General features: G+C 55.4%; 1 protein-coding gene across 1 annotated transcript; it reads left to right on the top strand.

The window, feature by feature from the left end:
- The first annotated feature begins 3178 nt into the window (after positions 1-3178).
- RPS19BP1 (ribosomal protein S19 binding protein 1) lies at positions 3179-6722 on the top strand. Its single transcript, XM_032882959.1, has 4 exons — positions 3179-3259; positions 3426-3554; positions 5771-5868; positions 6240-6722. Exons 1-4 carry the CDS (start codon positions 3208-3210, stop codon positions 6372-6374), a joined length of 414 nt encoding a protein of 137 aa, XP_032738850.1. The 5' UTR covers positions 3179-3207; the 3' UTR covers positions 6375-6722.
- Positions 6723-11292: the final 4570 nt, after the last annotated feature.

An 11292-nucleotide genomic window follows, 5' to 3' on the forward strand; every position in this document is an offset into this window, starting at 1 on the left:
GTTCTAGTCCTGCCTCTGCTCTTGAAATGCTGTGTGACCTTGCAGAACACCTTGCTGCCCTCTGAGTCTCTGGTCCCCCTGAGACCTGGTGAGTTGAAGCCGGTTCCAAGAAGGAGGCAGAGATGGGGTAAGTGGGCAACAGGGGATAGGAAGACGGCAGTCTCCTGGGCTCATCCTTCCTGCCCAGAATGGGAGTGTGCCTCATCCCAAATAGTCACTGGGGCCTTACCCTCCAGTCCCTGTTCTGGATGCTTTACCAGTATTAATTTTACCAGCTCCTCACTCCCACCGGATTAGGGAGCTAAACCCCATTTGACAGATGAGGAAAATGAAGCTCTGTTAAGGGACTGGCTAGGGTCACTGGAGCCTTCCCCACAGTGAGGGCCCACCTGTTGCCTTTCACACCCCTTTTCCGGGGGCGGGGGGGGCTGCTCCTCCTCCTCCCCCTCCAGCCCCGCCCCCGCCCAGCCCAGCCTGTTTGCTCGACCTCAGGACCAGGAGGGGTTAGTCTAGCCCGGTCTTGGAAGGTCCCAAGATAGAGGCGGCAAGAGGTCGGGGCCACACGGTGCTGGCTGCAAAGAGCCAGTTGAGGCCAAAGGGTGTCCCGACCCCACACTCCTACCCCGAAATCCCAACCAGGATCCCGGAGGCGCGCTGTGCACGAAAGCTGTCCTGCGGCGCCACCTAGTGGCCAAAGGAGCCGCCTGTCCCCCTCCAGAATCCGCGGAGCAGCGGGTTGACCTGAGGACGCTGCAGGAATCCCACCGTGACTGCTCATCCCTGTTCGCTGGGACACTGGAAGGCAGAGAACTCCTACACCCTGGGGGCCATGTGCTGACCATCCGCGATGGAGAGGAGGAAGGCAATACAAAGAGCTTGGTCCTTTGTCCTCCTGAGAGACAGACTCACACATCCTACAATCACCTGTATATCTCTACCTAGCCTCCCACAGGCATCCCAAACTCAATCGATGTTCAATTTGTACAAATCCAACCGATTTGAACATTTATTGAGTGCTTACTATATGTTCCGGGAGGTAGAGATATAACCATGAACAAAACCAAGATTCCTACCTTGTAGTGGGGTGTGGTTGGAGGGAAAGACAATAAACAATAAACATCATAAGGAAACACTCTGACTATTTTAGAAGCAGACAAAAAGAGCATGTCTGACAATGTAACTGTGTTCCATGACCCCCCACAGTCCTCAAGGCAAATTCATGGAGTTGGATGCAAATTAGAACATCGTTCCCTGGACCACCTGGGTGGCTCAGTCGGTTCTGCGATGACTTCTGCTCAGGTCATGATCCCAGAGTTCTGGGATTGAGCCTGCATTAGGCTCCCTGCTCAGCAGGGAGTCTGCTTGTCCCTCTGCCCCTCACCCCACTCTTGCTCTTGCTTTCTCTCACTTGCTCTCGCTCTCTCTTTCAAATAAATAAAATCTTTAAAAACAACAACAAAAAATACCCACCCTTCCCTGGTCACCCCTCTGGGGCCACTCCTGTCCCAGGGAATATGATGCCTTCACTAAGGGGTCCTCCTTCCTGGGATTCTCCCCTCCCACAAGAACGGCTCCTTTTCTCCAGAGATCTCTTGCTCCTGTGGGCTTGTCAGCCACCCCCCACCCCAGCACCGCCCCACTATTCTCCTGCGAGGCAGAGCACACACACACACACACACACACAGTCACACACACACACTCAGGCTCTGTGTCTTGATTCCCAGTACCAACACCTGGACAGGCTCCTTGGCTCTGTGCTACTGTTTCCTCATCTGTAAAATGGGGTCGGGGCCGGGGGTTGTTCCTACCCCAGAGTTATGGATGGTAGGGGGGTAGATGAGTTAACAAATGCGAACAGTAACTTAACATAGTGTATTCTATTACTGCCTTCCGTTTAGGTGTTCTTCCACCCTGGACCAGCTTGGGAAGGCTGGAGAGTGAGGTTCATCCAGCAAGGTCATCTCCATGACCCCCTCCACAGCACAGGGCATACAAAAGGCCCTCAAATCACATTCCCTGACATTCACCACTCATCTCTTGAGTGCCTTCTGCATGCCAGGTACGGGGCTAGGAGCTGCAGGTGGAGCTGTGAACAGGGCAGGATTCCTCCCCACTGTAAAAAAGAGTAATTTCAAGCCCAGAAGTTATCAAACTTTTTGGTCCGAGAAACTTTTTTTTTTTTTATTTTATTGATTTGTTTATTTGACAGCAAGAGCAGGAACACGAGCAGGGGGAGTGGGAGAGGGGAAACAGGCTTCCCTCCGAGCAGGGAGCCCGGTTGCGGGGCTCCATCCCCAGACGCTGGGATCATGACCTGAGCCGAAGGCATCACCTAACAGACTGAGCCACCCAGGCGCCCCGATCTGAGACACTCTTGACACACTTTTAAAAGTTCACGATCCCAAAGAGCTTTACGGTGTGTAACTACCTCCTGGCATTTACCCTATTCGAAACTAAAACTGAGAAAATCTTAATTTTTAAAATTTAGTAAGTTAATACATTGTATTTATTGATTCGTTTTTTAAACAATAGCAAACCCATTCATTGCATGTTGTAAATAAAGGGCCATGGGGGGCCCTGTGGCCCAGTGACGTTGTCAGACATGCTCTGCTTGCCTGCTCTATGTTGAATAAATATTTCTAATGAAAATGGCTGTATTTTCCAAGGCAAACAAAAGAGCGGGAAAACACTGATTGGGTTTTGCATTTTTTAATTTTTTTTTGCAAATGTCTCTCATATCTGACATAATGGAAGAAAAGCTGGATTCTCATGCCACACTCCACCTGTGCGATACGTTGCTTTAGTCGATGTATGTGAAAAAGAATCCGATTCTACACTTCCCTTTATCGAAAAACTTTGTACTTGGAACACTCCGCTCCGCCTCCCGCCTCACCCACTACCAAGCTTCGGTACTCGGGAAAGTCGAGCAACCAGCCACGGCTGGTCACCGACTGCTTCTGGAAGAAGGCGTGGCCTTCTTAGGATTGGACAACAAATGCGTCCTTCTGCAGGTTGGCCCCGCCTCCAGTCCCCGCCTCTGTCTCCCTCCTTAGTAAAGTGGCGACCCCAAACGCATGCGTTCTTAGGCAGGCGGGCACTTCCGCCCGGTCACTCCGGAACCTTCTGTTCCCTCTCGGGTTTCCGCGGAGACAACGAGGGCGGCCAAGGCGGAAGTAGCGTAGTGTGTGGGCGGAACTAAACGCGATCATGTCGGCCGCCCTGCTGCGGCGCGGCTTGGAGCTGCTGGGGGCGCCGGAGGGTGAGGAGGTCCTGGCCGGGGACGCGCAGCGCGGGCAGTGGGTCGGCAGGGGCGGCGGGGAAGATCCCAGAGGTTACGGGAGGATCCAAGCCAGGTTTGGCCCTGGTGGGATGGAGACCCTGCGCGCCTTCCGACCCGGTCCGTCCCTCTCTCCCTTCCCGTGCAGCCCCCCGGGCCTCAGCAGGCCCGGCCAAGCAGAACGGGGCCCCGGCGAAGCGGACCCGGAAGGCAAAGGCAACCCAGGCCCAGAAACTGCGGAACTCGGCCAAGGGAAAGGTGCCCAAGTCCGCGCTCGGTGAGCTCGAGAAGGGGGCGGCACCCTGGAGGAGGGGGCGCTTGGAGGCTGAGCTTGAAAGGGTGGCCGGCCGTTTCTGGAATAGCTGATGGACGCCAGACGCGGATCCGGGTCCTGGGAGTACGGGGCTGGACGAAACTCGTGGTCCCGGCCCTCATGGGCTACTGCCCCAGTGGGAAGAGAAGCACCAAAGAGTTTCGGAGGCGGAGAGTAATTGCTAAGTGTGATGAGGCCTGTGGAGGAAGACTGGCGTGCTCTGGGAGGGCCTTAAAATAAAAAAACCAAATCAGACTGCCCTGCTGAAGCGGCATTTAAGCCCATACCTGAAGGAAGTGTTAAGACTGAGCCAGGGGAAGAGCGGTCTAGAGAAGATAGCTCATGCGGAGGTAGGTGGAAGTCGTTGCTGTGGCAGTTGGCCTGGGAAAGGTGACGTAGTGGACAAGAGCCAGAGATGGATCGCTTAACAAGCCGTGAATGTTCTTCGTACCTGGTGCTGTTCTAAACCCTGCATACATAAATGTTCCCTCTTTGGTTCCTCACTCGACCCCGTGAGGTCCGTACCGTCATGACCCCCATTTGTCAGATGCAGAAACAGGCACCGGTCCAGACGGCACAGGTGGAAACCAGGCAGTGTGTCTGCGGAGATTTGCTGTCACCTACTCCATTCGGGTGGGAGACGCCGTGGCCTGGGCAGCCACGATGCTGCAGGGGAAGATGTGAAGAGAGGGAGCGTCGCTGGGCTTCAGCCGTGAGTTGGCTGCAGGGATGGAGGAAGAGGGAGACACAAGAACAGCCCAGTTTCTAGTAGAGCATCTTGGGAGATAGGGTGCCACGTAACAGGAGGGACAGACTTGAGGAGGGACAGGTGTGGGCTGGATGATGGGGTCTTTTGACATGTGGCAGGGCTCGGTGAGCTCCTAGCATGTCTCTGAACGTGTACCGAGCCTGGTACATGAAAGGCGTTCAGGTATTTGTTGAAAGAACTATGAATTCCAGGCAGGAAGCGGCGTGAGCAAGAATAAGGAGGCAGAAAAGCGAGGTGCATGTAAGCAGCAGTGGTGTTGACGTGAAACGGGAGCATGGGGGGCAGGGGTCCCCTCCCGTGTCCCAGCCCTTGTCCCCACATCCCATCATGCTGCCTAACGGACGATGAGGGGACTCTGGGGCCACCTCGGTGTGAGCCTCATCATCTCTTGCTTGGATTATTTCAAAAACCTCTTCACCTCCACTCCCCCACCCGGTAATGTCGTTCGCCGCACAGCGGCCAGAGTGATCCTGTGAAGCGGTAAGTGGGACCAGTCTCTCCCGGCCTCACACCCTCCAGTGGCTTCCATCAGACTTTCTACGTCATGAGGCCCCACGTGGTCTGTCCCGTCTCCATCTTCACCTCCTACTGCTTTCCCCTCGCCATTCTAGCCATTTGCTGTTCTCCAGACGCATTAATCGCACTACTTCAGGTCCTTTGCACTGGCTGTTCCCTCTACTTAGAATGCTCTTCCCCAACATCCACACCCTCTCCCATGCGTGTTTGCTAAAACGTCTGCACTGAGGTCCGCTCAGAATCTCCTATGAGAATTGCAGCCCGGGGCTGCCTGGGTGGCTCAGTGGGTTAAGCCTCTGCCTTCGGCTCAGGTCATAATCTCAGGGTGCTGGGATCGAGTCCCACATCGGGCTCTCTGCTAGGCAGTGAGCCTGCTTCCTCTTCTCTCTCTCTCTCTCTACTTGTGATCTCTCTCTGTCAAATAAATAAAATCTTTAAAAAAAAAAAAAAAAAAAGAATTGCAGCCCTTCACCCCTGGCATTCCTCATTTCTCTCTACTGTGGTGTTTTTCTTCATAAAATGCATCACTCTCTAAAATACTGTTTCTCTCATTTACCATGTTTCCTTGCTCTGGAGTGTAAGCTCCACGGGGTGGGAATTTTTGCTCTGTTTTCTGCTGTTTGTCCCGCACGTAGCACAGTGTCTGCCAAGACTTGTTTGTTGCTTAAGTCACTTGAGCATCTGGGAGCAGAGGGCGGGGTGGGGGATGCTTTCACTAGGATCGAAGGGAGAGTTGATTTGACAGAAAAGAGAGCAGGGTGCTGGAGTTAACCGAGGGAGGGGACGCAGGGCCTTTGGCATGGCTGGTGGGGGGATGGAGAAAGCTGTCAGGAGGGGGCCCAGTGGCTTCCAGGGAGTACTTCTGAAATGATGCCCCCGTGCCTGCCATCCACAGCTGAGTTCAAGAAGCGAGAGTGTCGAGGCTACCTCGGAGTAAACCTGAAGTTCATGACCAGTGCAAGAAGTACCGTGGCAGAGTCAGTCACCCGGCAGGTTTGTCAGAGGGATGGGCTCCGGGGCAGAATCTGGGTGGGAAGAGCCGAAGCTGTTTCTGAGACCCATGGGAGTCTCTGCCCTAAGCACAAAGCAGAGGTTGGGCCACCCCTCTGGACGGCAAAGAGCAGAGCAGGGCTCTTGGGAGGCTGGGCCTGGCCTTACTCCTCTGTGACCCTTGTGGGCCTCAGTTTGTTCCTCTGTAAGTGGAAAAAGTACGCCCTGCCTCCCAGGACGGTTGGGGGCCAGGTGAGTGGTGGGTAGCACGCCACTCTGCTAGGCTGTGCAGCTCTAAGGGGCAGTCCTTCAGGTGCCAGAAGATACCACCCAGGGATCCTGACATACACACACACACACACCCCCATCTCCAGATTGTGCGGCAGAACCGGGGCCGCAAGGCCTGTGACCGGCCTGTAGCCAAGACGAAAAAGAAGAAGAAGGCTGAGGGCACTGTGTTCACTGAGGAAGACTTCCAGAAGTTCCAGCAGGAATACTTCGGCAGCTAGGCTCCCAGGAGGACACAGTGGGAAAGGCACTCAGGCCCAGTCTCTTCCTCTGACCTCGCGGCCTCTGCTAGCCCTGGGAGCCAGAGCAGGGTGGCTGGCAAGGAGCTGGGGAGCTGGAAGCCCTGGGGCAGAGATGCTCTCAGACCAGAGCCGACATCTGCAGGCTCAGGAAGAGCCATCTACCTGCTAGAAGACATTTCTGACTGCTTTGTTTGCTTTGCCCCAAGTAGGGCCTCTGGGCTGTTTGCTCCAAAAAGGCCAGTTCTTAGGCCCTTGGGGCCACACCGCTACGAGTGGGAAGGCCACCAGGCCAGCTTCCAGGTTCTAATAAATGTGAACCAAATAGCAGTGTGTGTACCGCCGATCTCCCTTATGGGGTGCCTCCCCTCTCCTCTGTCTCCCCTCTCACTGTCCCCCGTGGTTCTTAGGGCTCTGGGTCAGGCCTCCTGCCCTGGAGGAGGCGGCCGCAGCCAGCAAGGCAGCCCTTGAGATGAAGTATATCCGCTGGTTCCAGGGCAGCCGACTCGGGATTCAGAAAGTGGGGGTGCGGCTGCCCTGGTGCCCAAGGCTTGTGCTTTTGTTGGGGGGCAACTCAGGAGGTGACCTCAGGAAACAGGGTTTCACACTCAGGTATGTGCCCGGGCTGGGAGCTGGGGTTGGGGTCAGGCTGCGGCACCAGGAGAGGGCGGGCTGGCCTCTTTACAGCAGGCACGCGCCAGCGACGGGTACATGGTAAGCGAGTGTCTGAGCGAGTGGATGTGTTGACCAGATGGGGCTTCGATGTAGAGGAGACATTGAGTTCTGTAAGTCCAGGAGCCCCTTCTTCCCGGTGGAGAAGAGGGCCCTGGATGGCTGTGGGCAGCTCCATCCAACCCTCTGTTCCCCGTGTGTGGTAACCCCCCGTGGCTGGGGAGCCCCAGTCTGCCAACCCCACAGTGAGTCCTTCTGGCCAGAGGGGAGAGAGCGCCACAGTCCGCCCACTGCTCCCGGGGTCTGCTCCTGGCTGTTAGCTTTCTGTCCTAGGCACAGACAGCAGGGAAGCTGGCTGAGGCAGAGTTGGAGCCTGTCCTGTCTGTAGGCGGCCTCCATCCCAGCAGCAGGAAGCAGGCGTCCATCCGGGAGGCCAGCCGGGGAGGGGAGGAGGGACTGTGACCAGACCTGTACGCACCTGCCTTTCTTGAATGGGCTTATTCCAAAGAAGGGAAGGCTGGTATTTCTCTCATTCTTGCTCCTGCCTGCTGAGCTCTTGTGACCCTTGTGGGGAGAGAGGCAAACTTGGGTATCCTCAGAGACTCTGTCCCTCCATCTCAGCCGCTCAGCGAGAAGCTGGCTGGGCTATGCGGGCGCCCTCTTGCTCACCTCAAGGGAAAGGGGCTGACCAGGCCTGGAGCTCCAGGGCCCCTTTCTAGCAAGGACAGGCCCGGCTCCTGTGCAGGGAGTTTGCAGGTGTCTGAGCTGGGGTCCTGGCACTTCTCTGCTGCTGGGCTTTCCAGTAGCTCTTCCATCCCATTTGTGCTGCATACCACTGGTGATGTGGGTGTCTGTGCTTCCCTTGAGTAACCAAATTTAGTGCTCACTCCTGAGATTCTGGCCCAGTACGTCAGGGTAGGACTCTAGGACCTACTTTCAATGGTCACCCTGGACAGGAGCACCTGGTGGCTCACTTGGTTAAGGGTTGAAGTGAAAACCCTGCTCCTTTCCTGATTTCCTCCATCTCAAGAAATGGAAACTCCATCCTTCTAGTCGCTCAGCCACCATTCTGTCCCTTCTTATACACTCCCCATCAGAGCCTGACTTGCTTGGCCGTTAGAATCTATCCAGGCCCTGACCAGCTCTCCTCACTCACCCGTGCTGAGCCCAGCCCGCTCCTCTTTGCCTGCCCCCACTGCAGGAACCCTCCAGAGAGCAGAGCAGCACGCCTGCTTCGGGGACTCCCCAAGTCACACACAGGCTTTCGAGTCCCATCACGGCTACAAGGCTGCAGGCACTGTGGGCTGACTCCCTCCCCTCCTGCCGGCTTTGCCTCCCAGAGAGGGTCTCCCTAAACACCCATCTTAAATGGGCAGATCCACCCCCCACCCCAGCGCTCAGCACACCCACTGCCATGTCATGTCAGATGTCTTCTCGGCCACCTCCCTTGCCAGAATGAGAGCAGAGATTTTTGTCTGTTTTCCTCACCGCTGAATCCTCAGCACGCAGAACGACGGACGTCTAGCCCGCGGTGGGTGCTCGTGAATTGTTGCAGAGAAACACGAAGGTCTGTTCCTGATCTCCAAGGACCTGCAGCCTCATCCTGGGGGGGTTAAAAGAGACATGCAGTGCGGAGAGCCAAGCGGCTCCAGCATCCAGCCTCTGGGTGAGGGCAGCAGAGGGCTTGGCGCTGAACCGGGAGCAGCCCCTCCCCCACCCTGCTGCAGGGGTAGAGCCCAGCCCTGGGGCTGACTGAGGCCTAGCTGGGCCACACAGTAGTGGGCCTGGAGCTCAGTCTCATTCCCACTCCCTGTGTGGGGCTCTCAAGCACTGAGAGCCCATGTGCTGAGCAAGGCCTCTGTCATGGTCTGTACCAGCTGCCCCTGGGCCAGCGTCCATGTTAACAAAGGTGCAGTCATGAGAGCCTCCCTACCACTCCCACTGCGGATTATGAGCAACTAACTGGAAAGCATTCGGAGCCGTGCTTCAGAATCTATTAGTTGTGATTCTTATTACTTGCCATGCACTGTTCTAGGTCAGAAATACAAGAACCAACAAGACAGCAAGATCTTTGCCATCAGAGCTTACTTATGTTGTCATTGAGGAATGGGAAGGAGAAAATAAACGTGTGTGCATGTAGTTTCAACTAGAGATAAGTATGTTAAAAAAAAAAACTGTAAAGCAGAGAGGCTGGGACATCAGCAGAGTCATCTTGGAAGGCCTTTGGGGTGACCTACATGACAGAGGAAAGGAGCCCTGGAAAAATCTTGCAGGCAGAGGGAACAATTGCAAAGGCCCTGAGGCAGGAATGAGCTTAGCAGAGAGCAGAACGGTCAGAGTGGCTGGAGCACAGTGAAGGAGGGTAAAGGCGGTGTAGTCTGAGGCCACACACTCTACAGGGACTTGCTGCCCATCCCATCCCTGCCTTTTGGGTTTGGGGAGTCCTTATCCCCAGGGGCCTGGGAAGGGGCAGAGCCCAGCATCCTGGCCTTTGGCCTCCAGCCAGCACTGCCCCTCAGGACACCCCAGGGAAAGGTTTCCCATCTGTCACATGGAGGAGCAGACCACTGTCTCCAAGAGTCTGCTCCAAGGGCAGAGGGTCCCACTGGCACCAGATGTGGCAAGGTGGCTGGGTCATTTCCAGGCGGCCTCTCTCGCCTCCTCTCAACTCTCCATGTCCTCCACATGCCCCAGGCTCTGGCAGCTGCCCATTGTGCAAAGCATAAGAGACTATTGGGGGTAGACAGAAGGAAGCAGTGTTTGTGGTTGTAGAATTTTTATTTACTACTTAGATAAAAAACTAAGGTCACAACACTGAAGTGAGGAATAGAGCAGGAGTCGCAGGCGGCAGTCGTGCTGGTGTGCAGGCCTTCGGCAGTGGCCGTAGGCTCCCCTCTCCCCCAGCTCCTCCCCCAAACCACCGGGTATGAGCCACATGGGGAACTGATCTTAAGCCTCCACATTTGCATTGATTTAACACAAATTAGCACCCACACGTCTTTTCTCCAAACCCCCAGCTTTGCCGACAAGTCTAGGGTCCCCCTACAGTCCTGCCTATAAGAAATTTGGGAGCCGGGCGCCTGGGTGGCTCAGTGGGTTAAGCCGCTGCCTTCGGCTCAGGTCATGATCTCAGGGTCCTGGGATCGAGTCCCGCATCGGGCTCTCTGCTCGTCAGGGAGCCTGCTTCCCTCTCTCTCTGCCTGCCTCTCTGTCTACTTGTGATCTCTGTCTGTCAAATAAATAAATAAAATCTTAAAAAAAAAAAAAGAAAAAAAGAAATTTGGGAGCCACACCAAGTGTGCACTCAGGAGTCAGACTGCCTGGGTCTGAAACCACCTGGCAGTGCACGGGTTACCTGACCTCTCCAAGCTGTAGTTCCTTATCTGTAAGACAGGGATGAGGTGATCCTTATGAGAAAAGCATTTGGGGGGCACCTGCTGGGCCTCTTGATCTTAGGGTACTTTGGGGGCACCTGGGAGGCTCAGTGGGTTAAAGCCTCTGCCTTCGGCTCAGGTCATGATCTCCGGGTCCTGGGATCGAGCCCCACATCAGGCTCTCTGCTCAGCAAGGAACCTGCTTCCTCCTCTCCCTGCGCCTCTCTGCCTACTTGTGATCTGTCAAATAAAATCCTTAAACAAAAATAAAAAAGTACTTTCAATAGTACTTAGTCCCCCCATCAGTGCATGTAGCTGAGTGGGGGCGGTTTCCCCACCAGTAAATCCCACCCTCAGCTCTAACCGTTCGGCCATTTAGAGGTGGGGGGCCTTGTCTGCAGTAACGTCCATACCTGGATGGGTGGTCCCTGCTGGGCAAGATGTAGGAGGCCCACGGCCTTGTCAGGAATTCTGCAATCTCAGGGCAGGACCCCCACTCCCTTCAATGCCTAAGGAGAGCTGGGTCACAGGTCCTTGTATTCCAAAACCAGGCCTGCCCTTCCAGTCACTTCATGCGGGGCATTGGGAAGGTCAGGGACTTGGCCTCTGCTCCCCTTGCTCAGCAGGGAGCCTGCTCCCCACCCCCACCAGCCTACTTGTGATCTGTCAAAAATCTTTGAAACTAGTATTCACACGGCAAAATGGGTCAAGAGCCTTAGGATTCTTCCTGCACCTATTTCCCCCTGGGGAAATGCCCCACCAAATACCACAGGGGCTGGGAGAACACGCCTGGGCCCCTTATAGCACTGTCCGGTGCTGCACTCAGCGCAGTCATGCAGTTGGCGGCATCCGTG

This window comes from Lontra canadensis, unplaced genomic scaffold, assembly GCF_010015895.1.
Source record: "Lontra canadensis isolate GAN:19392208 unplaced genomic scaffold, GSC_riverotter_1.0 scaffold84, whole genome shotgun sequence".
Lineage (NCBI taxonomy): Eukaryota > Metazoa > Chordata > Mammalia > Carnivora > Mustelidae > Lontra > Lontra canadensis.

Coding starts and splice junctions, on each gene's coding strand:
- RPS19BP1 (XM_032882959.1), top strand. CDS start 3,208: ATGTCGGCCGCCCTGCTGCGGCGCGGCTTGGAGCTGCTGGGGGCGCCG. Junction 3,260..3,425: donor GCTGCTGGGGGCGCCGGAGG/GTGAGGAGGTCC, acceptor CTTCCCGTGCAG/CCCCCCGGGCCTCAGCAGGC. Junction 5,869..6,239: donor CAGAGTCAGTCACCCGGCAG/GTTTGTCAGAGG, acceptor CCCCATCTCCAG/ATTGTGCGGCAGAACCGGGG.